The sequence below is a fragment of the Copadichromis virginalis genome, linkage group LG11 (genome assembly GCF_057382275.1).
Source record: "Copadichromis virginalis isolate Kocher_CV1m ecotype Utaka linkage group LG11, C_Virginalis_male_GT1.1, whole genome shotgun sequence".
NCBI lineage: Eukaryota > Metazoa > Chordata > Actinopteri > Cichliformes > Cichlidae > Copadichromis > Copadichromis virginalis.
In genome coordinates, this window is record NC_140628.1 from 31,337,221 (window position 1) to 31,350,351 (window position 13,131).

At 40.4% G+C, this 13,131-nt stretch overlaps 2 protein-coding genes across 2 annotated transcripts in view; both read right to left on the minus strand.

The window, feature by feature from the left end:
- The window catches only part of LOC146699064 (sialic acid-binding Ig-like lectin 10), a 170,443-nt gene that overhangs the window by 121,533 nt on the left and 35,779 nt on the right, over positions 1–13,131 (minus strand). The gene's annotated exons all lie outside the window — the stretch shown is intronic.
- LOC146699072 (uncharacterized) lies at positions 191–4,615 on the minus strand. Its single transcript, XM_085471966.1, has 2 exons — positions 654–4,615; positions 191–551 (listed from the first exon to the last, which is right to left on the minus strand). Exons 1-2 carry the CDS (start codon positions 4,566–4,568, stop codon positions 201–203), a joined length of 4,266 nt encoding a protein of 1,421 aa, XP_085328092.1. The 5' UTR covers positions 4,569–4,615; the 3' UTR covers positions 191–200.

Below are 13,131 nucleotides of genomic sequence, written 5' to 3' on the forward strand. Positions count from 1 at the left end.
ACCTTAAACTTTGCAAACAAATCTCACAAGAACAATAGAAGTACATTAAAGAATGTTACAAGAGGACTCACCTGTACTTCTTGTTGTAGATGCTGATATCCATATTTAGGTCCATCTGTATGACTTTTAGGCGAGAGTAGGCCAATAGGGAGTGACACTTGGCAAGTCCATATCCCTCATACCCTTGCAGTCATTTTGTGTTAGTGAATAACACAATAAATGGGGTTATGATAACTGTGATATGTATTCAGAACACCTGATTGGAGGCAGGCGTATGGCTGTGATATGTAAATGTGATCAATCAATGTGTGTTTTTCGGTAGTTGCAGCAGTAATCAGTTGTGCATATCCTCTTGACTGCAACAGTTCTTGGATGGGTTTTTTTCCTCTGCTCATAAGGTCCTCATTGAAGTCTCCACAAACAATAATTGGTTGGTGATTCATCATTTCCAACGAGTCCAAAAGACATTGCATTTGTGGTAAAAACCTCACATGGCTGTAATTTGGTGGCCTGTATACAGTTGCTATCAAAGCTGTGACTGGCGATTCAACCTTGACAACAACAAATTCAAGGTCAGTCACATTTTGCAGGTATTTTCGGGACTCTGCTGTAAGAATTGTGTTGTAGTAAATTGCAACTCCACCGCCATTTACCTTTGCCATGTCTGTATGATTTGTGTAAGAGACGTGTCTGTTGCGTGTGGCCATGTTGTATTGTTCCAGCTGGAAGCGGGGAGAAACCGATGATCCAGACAAGTGTGTTTCTGTTATACATAAAACATCAGCAAGGCTGAGTTCATGGTGGCATCTCATGTCCTCCATGTGAGTTGGGAGACCTTGTGCATTATGATGGATAATTGTCAACGTGGGGACTGTGGGATCTACTGATTTTAAGAATTGCAACAGTGGTCTTGCATTCTCAAATGATGCATGTCTCATATTTTTGAGTGCATCTGTGATGGCAGGATCAGCATAGATTTTCTTTTCATCAAAGTCTGTGATGTACAGTCCTTTAAGTGAGGTTGTGCGGCTGAGTGCAACATAGGCCATTCCAGGTTCAAAAACACGCTTCAAGCATACTACTGCTGATTCCATTGTCATGCCTTGTACTTTGTGAGCTGTACATGCAAAGGCCAACTTCATTGGAAATTGCCTGCGAACCACTCCTTTTTTACTTGTGCATTCTTCACATTTCTCAATATACACAAGATTGTCTGAGGATCCTTGTATTTTTCTGCGAAATTTTTGCCCAGAATTTTCATTGTCCAGCGTGAGTCCAATGAGATTCACAGTTTTTGGTCCATCCTGTGTGGCTGTCACAATGTTCGTGATTGTTCCAAATGTCCCATTAACAAGCCCATCTTCAACATCCAAATTTCTGATAATCATAACACGCACTCCAGGTGCAGCTTGTATGTTATCAGGTAAATCTCCTTTGTTGCCTTTCATCATTTCTGCCAGGAGGACCATGTCACCCGTTCGTGGGTCTTTTCTGTAGTCTTCTGCCTGAATATTTATGATATCAGAATGAAGAGCAGTTACAGTTGCTGAATTGTGTTTGTCGACCTCTTTGTTTGTAGCATAAATGTGTAATACATTAGATGGACAGTCTTTTATGTCATGGATAGCCTGTGTGAGCAAGGCTTTGTCATCGGCTTCAAGAGAATCTGTTTTTTGCTTCACTCTTATCCTGTTCAGAACTTCAGCAAAAGAATGATCATCTTTCTGTCGCATGATTTCTGTCAGGTTGACCATGTGGAAATAGTCTTTCCAGAGATCAAGGACATTGTCCTCATACACACAGAGTGGTTTGGCTTTTCCAAGGGGTGGCAGCTGGTAAAAGTCTCCTACTGCAAGGATAGACATCCCACCAAAAGGTTTCTTGTTTCCTTTGATCTGCTGAAGTCTCCAGTGGATGTAGGCAAAAAGGTCTTTAGAAACCATAGATATCTCATCAATGATCAGAATCTCTGCATTTGAAAGTGAAGCTCTCACTTCATCCAGTGCATTCCCCAGTCCCTGATAAGGCGGTTTTAAAGATCTTGGCAGCTTTAGCAGAGAGTGCAGTGTTTTCCCAGATATGTTAAAAGCTGCAGTGCCAGTAAATGCAGTCAGCAGTACTGCAGGGTAGGACATGTCTGCTTGGTCTCGGAATCTGGGGAGTTGGTGCAAAATCTTTGTTGCCTCCTCATATATGCACTTGATAACATGTGATTTTCCACAGCCAGCTCCTCCAGAGACAAAATAAAAGAACTGCTCAGGACAGTGACCCCACACAAGTTTGAAACACCACTCACGCACTGCGTAGAATATGGATGCTTGGGTTTCATTCAGACTTTGGTACATTTTTCTGACAAAGTCTGGGCTCAGCTTTGGTGCTATGATTGCTGGCATGGTTCCACTGCTGCTACCACTGACTTGGTAGTCAGGAACAATGTCCATTTCATTTTCGCCAGTGTCATGTCTGGATTGTCGTTGGGCCACACACTCTAAACGATCTACTTCAACCTCAGGTGCAAAGGTGTTCCATGCATTGATAAGTGGGCCTTGTTGTTCAATCTGTTCCAGTGCCCTTTCCATTGTTTTGCCATGGCCTTCATATCGCTTTTTGTTAAAGGTAACAATTGGCCGTACTGCATAACCATGTTTTCGTCCACTTTTGTAGAACTGCTCGGATGTGGGGTATTCTGTGTTTTTAAGGTCATCATTTGATCGATGTGGATAATAAAGTTTTAGCAGTCTGCTATAAAACTTTTCTGGTTGTTTCTTTTCTGAGAACCGAGGATATCTGATTATTGCAGGTTTCCCTTTTGTTCTTTTTTGAATATAACCCATGTTATTCAAAAGACGGATGGCATTTTTGGACTCTGTTTGACGGCCGTAGAGAATCCTGTACTCTGAAGCAAATTCACCCAAACACATTCTTTCAAAGTCAGGTGTTCTGGGTCTGTTTGCATATTTTTCTGGCAATCCGGACATCCACACATTTTCATCATCTGGTGCCATGCTCTGCAACCTGCTCATCGGGAGACTCATTTTCAGGGCATCATCATCAGTCTGTATGAAGACCACACTGCGTGAACACTTTTTTAGTGGCAGGCTGCATGTCCTTGCCACGGATTCTTGGGCACTGACTTCTCTGTGTTTAGCATATGCCTGCATTATCTGTTTCATTTCATCTCTTTCATTGACACTGGACTTTTTTACTTCCTGGATGACTCCATTAAGAAATTGTGTCATCTCAAATTCGGGTTTAGAGACATAAGACATCATGTACATCAGGCAGCTGTAGTCATCAATGACATATTGGATGTCCATGTTGGCATTCCAGGCCCTCAGCAGATCTGCATTGTATGCATTCACCCAGCAGTCATTAGGTTCACGCTTTAAGAGGATGACATGACTATTGGTTAAATTGAAGACACAATCCAAGTATTGTTCATAAGTTAATTTGCATTTGTGAAGCAGCTCAGACAAGTCTTCAAACGAGGAATTTGGGTCGCAGAGCAAATCTCTCAATGGCTGGAGTTTTTCTTTGGCCTCTTTCATTTTTTTTGCGAGAGCCATTCGTCTGTTCTTTTGCTTTTCATTTGTGCCTTTCTCCTTACTTGTGCTATGCTGCTTATCATTGTGATCATCATCATCATCTGGGCTTGGGAAAGTGATCATTGTTTGATCTACGGGTAGTTTGGGGAAGCCAAACCTACATGACACATTACCTTTTTTACAGGATCTGGAGTGATTTCTGCTGTGGACTTGAACCTCAGACACAATTTTGTGAAGTTCAGGATCGGCATTTTGGTCAGGCATCTTACATGTTATGTACTTGTCAATAAATTTGTACACGTGGTCTTCAAGGTCGCTTCCAAATTCAGGTGCATCTTTGACCCAAACCAGTAAATGGATATGAGGGCTACCTCTGGCCTGAAACTCCACTCGATAAAAGTAATCTTCTACTTCACCGATGGGCTGTGCTGGGGACAGGATCAGTGTTGTCATTAGTGCATCGACTCTTTTTTCAAACAATCGCATCACAGTCACAGGGTTGCTTCGGAGAATTTCACACTTTGTGTTCCAGTCAAGTTGTGAAAAATCCACCTGTTCACCTTGTTGAGTTTTTATGACCTCAACAACCTCAGGCCATCTCATTTCAGCAGCTGAAAATGTCAGGAAAAAAGTTGGCTTTCCTAACTGTCTGACCATAGCATGTAGGTCTTTCAGTGCCTTCTCCCAATAGGCTGGAGTACCTCTCAGAGGTTTCATGAAGCGTGTTGCGTCTTTGTTATTTATCAGTTTCTCCACTTCGTCTTTATTTTGAAGCATTCTGTTAGAAATTTTACGCCCATCCTTGGTGATTGCCTTTCCTTTGCGCAATTGGATGGACATGCTGTTTGTAGCCATGTGTGTTTCTGTTACAAACTGTGCAAAGAATAGGTAGCTTTGGTCAGTTGCAAACCGTGTGTCTGCAGAGAACAGCCGTGTATTAAAATACATGCTTGGGTAAAGTTTCACTTGTCTGGCTTCATCTAATGTGTTCTGTCCAGTTGGGAACTGGACAGGAAAGGCCATGGCTTCAAGTTTAGGAACAGAGAAGAAGCCAACAGGTCTATTTCCTTGCGCGGGTGCAATGCTAAATATTCCTTCACCATATGATAAAATGTCCTCTGCTATATCTGGTGGTTGCATACAGGTGTCTAGAACAAGACCAGGTCGAAGTTCTTCCTTTTCTTTCTCCATATCTTGTAAGGGCTGTTCATTTGACTGTTCAGGCTCCATTAGTTGGTTTACATCATGACATGGCTCAAGCAGTCCAGCTGTTGTATCCTCAGTGGTTCTTCTTTCTGGTACAATTTGCTGGTCGAAGTTTCTGGGCAGTGCATCTTGAATATCTGCATCAGCAGTGTCATGTTCCGTCTCGATTATCTGATTACTTGTGGGATCAGCAAAAGTAGCTTCATCATCAATAGATACATCTTTGTATTCTGAATGCATCTCTTTTAGCTTTGATAATCCTGCTAACACGTTCTTCATGTTTACAGTGTAGAAGTGTTGGTAACCTTTGAATCTGATGTGTCTCTTCAGCTGTACCTGCAGGAGCTGGGCTTCACTGTTAGGTCTGGGAAGACAGTTTACTGTGGTTTCCACATCCGATGGTACACAAACAACAGCCCCATGTACGGCTCTTTGCTGTCCTTTTGGTAATGCAATGATTTTTGCAAACGGGAGAATTTTAGCAGTCAGTTGTCGTTCTAGTACATTTAATCGACTCAGTTCAATTGGAATGGTTGCTAGTGCTAAATTGTTTGCTACTGCGACGGATGGCATCTTGCCTCTTTGTAGGTGGTTGTCACAGTTGTAGCAAATCCACTCTTCCATTCTTTGTTTTGGGAAAGTACAATTAGCTGAGCATTCCCTGTCACAAACATGGACAAATTTTCCTGTCAAGCAAGTGGCAACAATGTTACTATTAGTAACATACTTTGATCTTTTGCAATGTTTAACTTGATTAGGAAACAGAGTTCTGTGGCACACTGTACAGACATGGGTGGGTCCTAACTGAATGGCTTCACGGAAAGCTAATGTGGCTGCTTGCATCACACTGTTCACTACAAGCTGGGGCTGTGCTTCAGACTGTGGACCCTGCTGGAACTGTGTTACTAGTCGTCTGTATTTCTTCTTTATTCTCTGTGCACACAACTTTTTATAAATGGCAAAAGATGCAGTGGTAGCCATTTTGTGTCTCTGGTACTGGGCACAGCGCTGTATATGGTGCAGTCTGAATTGTGAGTCATTGTGATACCTGGCATAAATTGATTTTTTCTGTTTGTGCCTGTAGTTTGGATCAGATGCATATTTTGTTCTTATGTATTGCTTCTGTCTGGTTTGAAAGTCAGTATCCGTGTTGTACCTTTGGACCAGATATTGCTTCTGTCTGGTTTGAAAGTCAGTATCCGTGTTGTACCTTTGGACCAGATATTGCTTCTGTCTGGTTTGAAAGTCAGTATCCGTGTTGTACCTTTGGACCAGATATTGCTTCTGTCTGGTTTGAAAGTCAGTATCCGTGTTGTACCTTTGGACCAGATATTGCTTCTGTCTGGTTTGAAAGTCAGTATCCGTGTTGTACCTTTGGACCAGATATTGCTTCTGTCTGGTTTTAAAGCTGGTATCCGTGTTGTACTTCTGAACCACATATTTTTTCTGTCTGATTTGAAAGTCGGGATCCGTAGTATATCTTCTGATAATGTAGTCTCTCATTTTTTGTTGAAAATGACGATCACTTTGGTATCTCTTCACCTGGCAGGCTTTTACTTTTTCTTGAATATGAGGATTTGCGTAATATTTTTTGGCTGATAACAGTCTTTGTTTACGGTAATGATAGTTTTCAGCATATTGAGTTTTCATAGCCTGTAATTTTTTCATTCGAAATTCACGACAGGAGGCATATCGTTCTCTTTCGTGTCTTCTTTTGTTTGTCTTCTTTGCCACTTCTTCAGTTGAAGATTTGTCTTTAGCTTTTACATACTCCCTCTGAGCTTGACGAATAGCTTTCTTACGTTGTCGTTTATTTAATTTGCTCACATTTCTTGCTGTTCGGGGGGTTTTAGCCATTTTGTCATCTGGTGAGTTTAAAGTATTGTCTAACATCGTCATGTGGGTTTTGGCTGATTCTGGTTCAGGCATTTGCGCAGTGGGATTCGTGATTTGTGGTTCATCATTTTGTGTTGATGATGTAGCTGTAGCTCCTGGTGTTACCTGAGTTGACTGTCCAGGGGGTTCCGTGTGAGTGCTGACTGTTTTGAAAGAAACAGGCACAAACTCATATCGTGCATGCTTGCCTTGATTTTGAAAAAGGTTATGCAGGTGGGTGATCAGGTCATTCACATGAGTGAAAGTGAGCATGACTGCTGTTCCATTTGGCTGACGTAAACCCGCTGCACTTCTTGAGTGTGAATCAAATAATCCATACCTCCCAGATTTGTCACGGAAAACCGCAATGCACTCAGGTGAGACCATGAGCAAAGCAAAGTTCACATCTGTTGACAGACATTCAAGGCGAATAGCAAGAGGCAACCACCACTCTGTTCTTTGAGGACTGTTCTCTGCTGCTTCCAGAAATCCATAACTTATGTCATCCATTTTCACACTGTAGACATTTGTGTCAGTATGAAGTTCTTTGGGCAGGTCCTCCATGGTCAGATGATCCTGTGTATAACGCTTCTCCTGCAGAAGATTTGTTTTAATCCAACAGTAGAGTGCATCTCCCTGTTCAAGGACCTTATCAAGCATGGCTATGTTGAACTGGTATTCCTCATTAAGGTAGGCCAGGAATGTGAGGGCATTACATGTGCACTGATTATTTCGAGAGAATTCTGTGTACCTCTCATCACTCTGACAATGAGTTGCACTGACACTCCAAAACGGCTGAACTGTGTTGCTCTGTAGCTCCTCCGTCAGTAGGTCTTCATTTGTGTCATGGAAAGGCTGATCAAGAAATGCAAAGGTGACACATATTATTGTTAAACATTTTATGATATGTGTTTCAAGGTTGAGCAATAAAATACATTTAAGTGTTGCTGCAATAATGTAGAAAAAATGTGTTTTTATTTTTTTAAGTGTCAACGACTGAACATAGTGTAAAGCGCTTTGGGAGCCTTGGAGACTAAGTAAAGCGCTATACAAATACAGGCCATTTACCATTTTTAATTATGTTAAAATAATTAAGCAATGTGCAGGCAAATTAATCCAAATTATATCACTCGTCAATCATAGTATAGCATAATCTGAAGATAAACAGCATGAGATATGCCAGAAAGAGAAAGGCAGAAAGACAGTGACAGGAACAGTGAGAGTGAGTGAGAGAGAGCAGAGGTGGAAAGTAAAAATGACAAATATTTCAGATATCTGTAATTTGCTTGAGTGCTGTTTTTTTTAACGAAGGTCATATCTGTACCTTCTGCTCCTCATATTTTCAAAGCAGTTAATTTCTTTCAGTATAACACATTATTTTAGGTTGCTGCGGGCCTTCAAACATCAACTAAATTGCAGCCTAAATATATGAAAGGAAATCCTGTTTACGTATTATTCGTAAGAGGATCTCAGATGCTCTTAAATTAGATGTAATTCGTTCACTGATTTCAGATTAAACCAGATGGTTCTGTACATGTGCCATAAAAACACGTTTCATAGTTGTGTTACATTTTGTAAAGAAATGACACAAAATTCAGTTAGAGGTTAAATGTGATTGAAACAGAATACAGTGACATCCATCTTGATAAAAGATGAGTGTCACAAAGCCATGTTTGTATTTATTTGCATTGCTTTTCACTGTGGATGTCAATTTATGAGAAGCTTTAAGTATTAAATGGTATAAACTTTTTTCTGAACACACACACACACACACACACACGTATATATACACGTATACGTGTGTGTGTGTGTGTGTGTGTGTGTGTGATATAGCTAAATAGACAGAAATAGCTGTTGAGATGTCTACATTTTAGGAATCCGAAGAAAGACATTTACAAATTTAGTAAATTTGTACATGTTTTTAAAAAGTACATATTTAGTCTAACATTTTAGTATATTTAGTACGAGTTAGCAAGCATACTTAAGGTGAAAGACTAAATATCAACTGGGCTGCCACGATTTGTCGACTAGTCACGATTACGTCGACTAACAAAATCGTCGACGACTGATTTAATAGTCGACGCGTCGTTTGAAGCTGGAATAAGTAGCAGGATTTAAGAGTGTAATAACGGACTGAAACAGAAGATGGCAGCATTGCATGTACAAGGATGTCAGCTGCCGTTAAACCCCGAAGAAGAAGAAGAAGAAGAAGAAGGAGAAGGAGGAGCTGTGTCCCAGAATTCATAGCGCGGCCCAGCTTAGTTTCCAACAATGGCGGCAGCTAGTTAGTTTTAATATTACTCTTATTATTCTTTCTGGGTCACAAAATAAACGTTTAACATATTTTCAGGCGCGAATGTAGCTGTGTAAACCTCAAATATCTGCTCAGTTTATCAGGACACCACATATTTTCAAAAGCGCTCCGACGTTTTCGGAGATGTCTGTTACCCACTAGCTCGTTAGCGAGCCGGGGGCTAGGCTCACTAGCGCAGTGAGAACACCGGACTCCCGGCAAATCGTTTTCAAACCCACCGCCGTCTTTCGCTACTCAGGTTAAATATATATGAGTCACTTAGATAACTTAAAATGTTATTGTTTGGCTTTTTTTTAGTATTTTATTTGTTCCTGAGTAAATCGGTTTGGCTGAGATTAAGGTTATAGTTTTTACACAGCTGAATAAACGTCAAGCAGACAGCTGATTATCAGAAGTGTGAGATGCTGGAGAATTTACTCCAGTGTCCTGTTATATTTTAGATAGCAAGGAGTTGATTAAACTTTACCGAAACAATCTGCAAATTTCATTAAAATTTAATAAACTATCATCTTGTCTTTATTTTTAGTTAGCACAGACCTGAAACACTTAAAGCTGTAAGCTAATGATAGTTATATAAGAGCAGATGCTGCTGGTGCAATAAGCTGTAGTTTTACGTCCAATGGATGATGATCTGATTAGTCGACTAATCGCAAAAATAATCGGTGACTAGTCGACTATCAAAATAATCGTTTGTGGCAGCCCTAATATCAACCCCGGTGATTATACAGCAAAGATTGCATGTATACTAATTTGTTATAGACATTTGTGGACATACCTTTTTAGGTGGAGAATTTGATGCCGTGTGGAAATCATCAGTTGCCCAGACTCGTTTTGCTGGTGGACGAGTGTCTGAAATCTGATAATGGGTTACATACAGTTAATCAAAATTATAAAAACCTACTAACAGAGTTGAAACAGAGTGTAACACTGGATACTTTAAAGAAAACATGAAACAGTAGTGATTACTAAACTTACAATAAAAAATAAAAAAGCAATAAAAAAAAATCCCAGCTGTTTGCATCATAACTACTAAGAGATTTGAAAGTGAGTGTAACTTTAGAAACTTTAACAAAAATATGGAACAGTAGTGGTTACGTAACTAACAAAGGGGATACAACAAAATTCTTGCTTTCATAATGCTAACATGTAACCATATGTCTTTAACATTTAATGGTAATGTAACTGTCCACTATAAATCCTTAATGGAGGAAGATGTTTTTTTAAATTTACCTTGCTGCCTGGAGGACATAAGGAGGTGGGTCTATTCTCCGTTACCAAGGACAACCTGGCTGGTGCTGTCTGCCAACCCAGGAAAAACAGTATATAATGTTAAGACATTAAGTGACCTGACACATTAATTTCACTCTAAAATGCAATGCATGGCATGAACTGGTATGCCAGTTGGGTAACAGATCGTTTTTCTAGTGGACGTGTGTCTGAAATCTGATGAGAGGTTATGTACAGTTAGTCAAAATTATAAAACCTACTAACAGATTTGAAACAGAATGGAATATTTGATACTGAACAGTAGTGGTTACTAAACTTACAGAGCAATAAAAAAGAAAATCCCTATAGAAGACATTAAGTGACCTGACACATTCATTTCATTTAAATGCTCTGCATACCATGCACTGTTATGCCAGTTGTGTGACATTATAACAAACAATCCTAAACTGTATGGGTAGGTGTTCTTAACTGTCTCAAACGTGTTTCGAAAACTGTTCAACTGTCTGTGATCACTACTATATCTTCTTTACCTGGTCAGATGGAAAACTACTGACTGCCTCATCTTGGTTGTGGCCAGTGAGCATTGGGACAGCAGGATCGACCAGGTCAAGTGGTTTCCAGCGCTTCTTTTGTGCCTGGGATCTTTTATTTTTTCTCGGCATCTGGTAGAATGTCAGCAGAAAAACAGAATATTAATTGTTGGCATTTCAAGCATGTGATCAGACCCAGCTTTCATTTTAAGTCAAGCATAATAACCAGGTAGCTGCATTGGTAGCCAAAAGACTTTACAATGCAGTAAATCGACAAACAGTAAATGAATCAAAAATTCTGATGTATACCAGCAATTTTTTATTTTAACCCTCTGATACACAAGATAACTACAAGAACCAAAAAATAATAATAAATCTCTCTTTTCTTTAAATAGACATATTGATAGTGTCACTGCCCGGTCTTAAGGCTTTGTTAAGTAAAGTTCCATAACAGTTTGTATATTGTAATTGGGAAAGTGATTACCTTGAAAGTTGGGAGGCAGATTTGTTGACCACGACAACTACTCCATTTTGGTGTACAGTAATTGGGAAAGTAATTACCTTGCAAAGCTGGGAGGCAGTGTTGTTGCTGGGGCGCTGGTAGAATGCCAGCAGCAAGCAAACCCAGATGTTCACAGCTCCTACTTAACACCTTAAACTTTCCAAACAAATCTTACAAGAACATTTGGCAAAGTGATTGGCTTGCACACCTAGGAGACAGTCTTGTTGCCCACAACAGTTTTGTTATAGAGTAATTGGAAAATTGGGTACCTTGCAAGGCTTACAGGCAGTCTCGTAGCTGGGAGGCGGTCTTGTTGCTGGGGCTCTGGCAAAGTGCCAGCAGCAAGCAGACCCAGATGGTCACAGCTCCTATTTAACACCTTAAACTTTGCAAACAAATCTCACAAGAACAATTAGCAAACTGATTGGCTTGTAAAGCTGAAATGTAGCCTTGTACTGTATGGTTGAAATGTCCCACTGAGAGACAAAGAGGAACTTTACTCCCTTCCAAACAGTAAAGTTCCTCTTTGTCTCTTTGTTTTAATTACAAACAACGGCTCTGGAATAAAATGGCATCCAGCGCTAAACACACCAATTTTCTAGATATCAGCTGAACACACACATAGAAAATATAAGGGGGGCACTTACCTTGGCTGAAGCAAGAGTTGAGGTGTTAAAGGCTGCTGTAGTTAACGCCTTATAAAAACAGAAAAAGAGGTGTGAAACGCGGCTACAACGAAGCTATTGTTTTGGACGCGGCGACAGTCGCCACTTAAAAGTTTTAATTACAAACGATACCTCTGGAATAAAGTTACATCCAAGTGCTAACCACACCATCATTTTGTAGATATCAGCGTCCAGACACAGAAAATCACTTTCAAAGTCATTTTCAAGCCGGAGAGGCTTACCTATGCTCAATATCCGCTAGCTAGCCACCACCGAGACAAAGGGCGTGAAATGCGATCGCCAAGATACACATACAAAAAAAAATCACTTCGCTTCTTAAAAGTTTTAATTACAAACGATACCTCTGGAATAAAGTTACATCCAAGTGCTAACCACACCATCATTTTGTAGATATCAGCATCCAGACACAGAAAATCACTTTCAAAGTCATTTTCAAGCCGGAGAGGCTTACCTATGCTCAATATCCGCTAGCTAGCCACCACCGAGACAAAGGGCGTGAAATGCGATCGCCAAGATACACATACAAAAAAAAAATCACTTCGCTTCTTAAAAGTTTTAATTACAAACGATACCTCTGGAATAAAGTTACATCCAAGTGCTAACCACACCATCATTTTGTAGATATCAGCGTCCAGACACAGAAAATCACTTTCAAAGTCATTTTCAAGCCGGAGAGGCTTACCTATGCTCAATATCCGCTAGCTAGCCACCACCGAGACAAAGGGCGTGAAATGCGATCGCCAAGATACACATACAAAAAAAAAAATCACTTCGCTTCTTAAAAGTTTTAATTACAAACGATACCTCTGGAATAAAGTTACATCCAAGTGCTAACCACACCATCATTTTGTAGATACCTCATTTGTAGATACCATCATTTTGTAGACCTCGGCTGAATACCCGCTAACTAGCTTTAGCATGTGCCGAACATGACCACGACAAAGAATCACCCAGACACATTAAAAAAATCACTTTCAAAGCTAAATTTCGAACCGGAGAGAGAGAGATACACTTACCTTGTCAAACCTTACACTGTTGTTCCGAATACTTCAGAAAATGACGTTCAAGTGTCAATTTCAAAACGGAGGAGAGGTGGACAGATGCATGCGGGTCCAGCATACGCTACGGTGTCTTCTCAGGTCAATTTCAAACTGGAGGAGGGGCGGACTGACGCGCGCCGTTGATAGTGTCATCATTACGTTAATCCGAATAGGCCGCACCACTCCCGGCATACCACTAGAATAAA

Coding starts and splice junctions, on each gene's coding strand:
- LOC146699072 (XM_085471966.1), bottom strand. CDS start 4,568: ATGGCCTTTCCTGTCCAGTTCCCAACTGGACAGAACACATTAGATGAA. Junction 552..653: donor ATCATACAGACATGGCAAAG/GTAAATGGCGGT, acceptor GTTGTTGTCAAG/GTTGAATCGCCAGTCACAGC.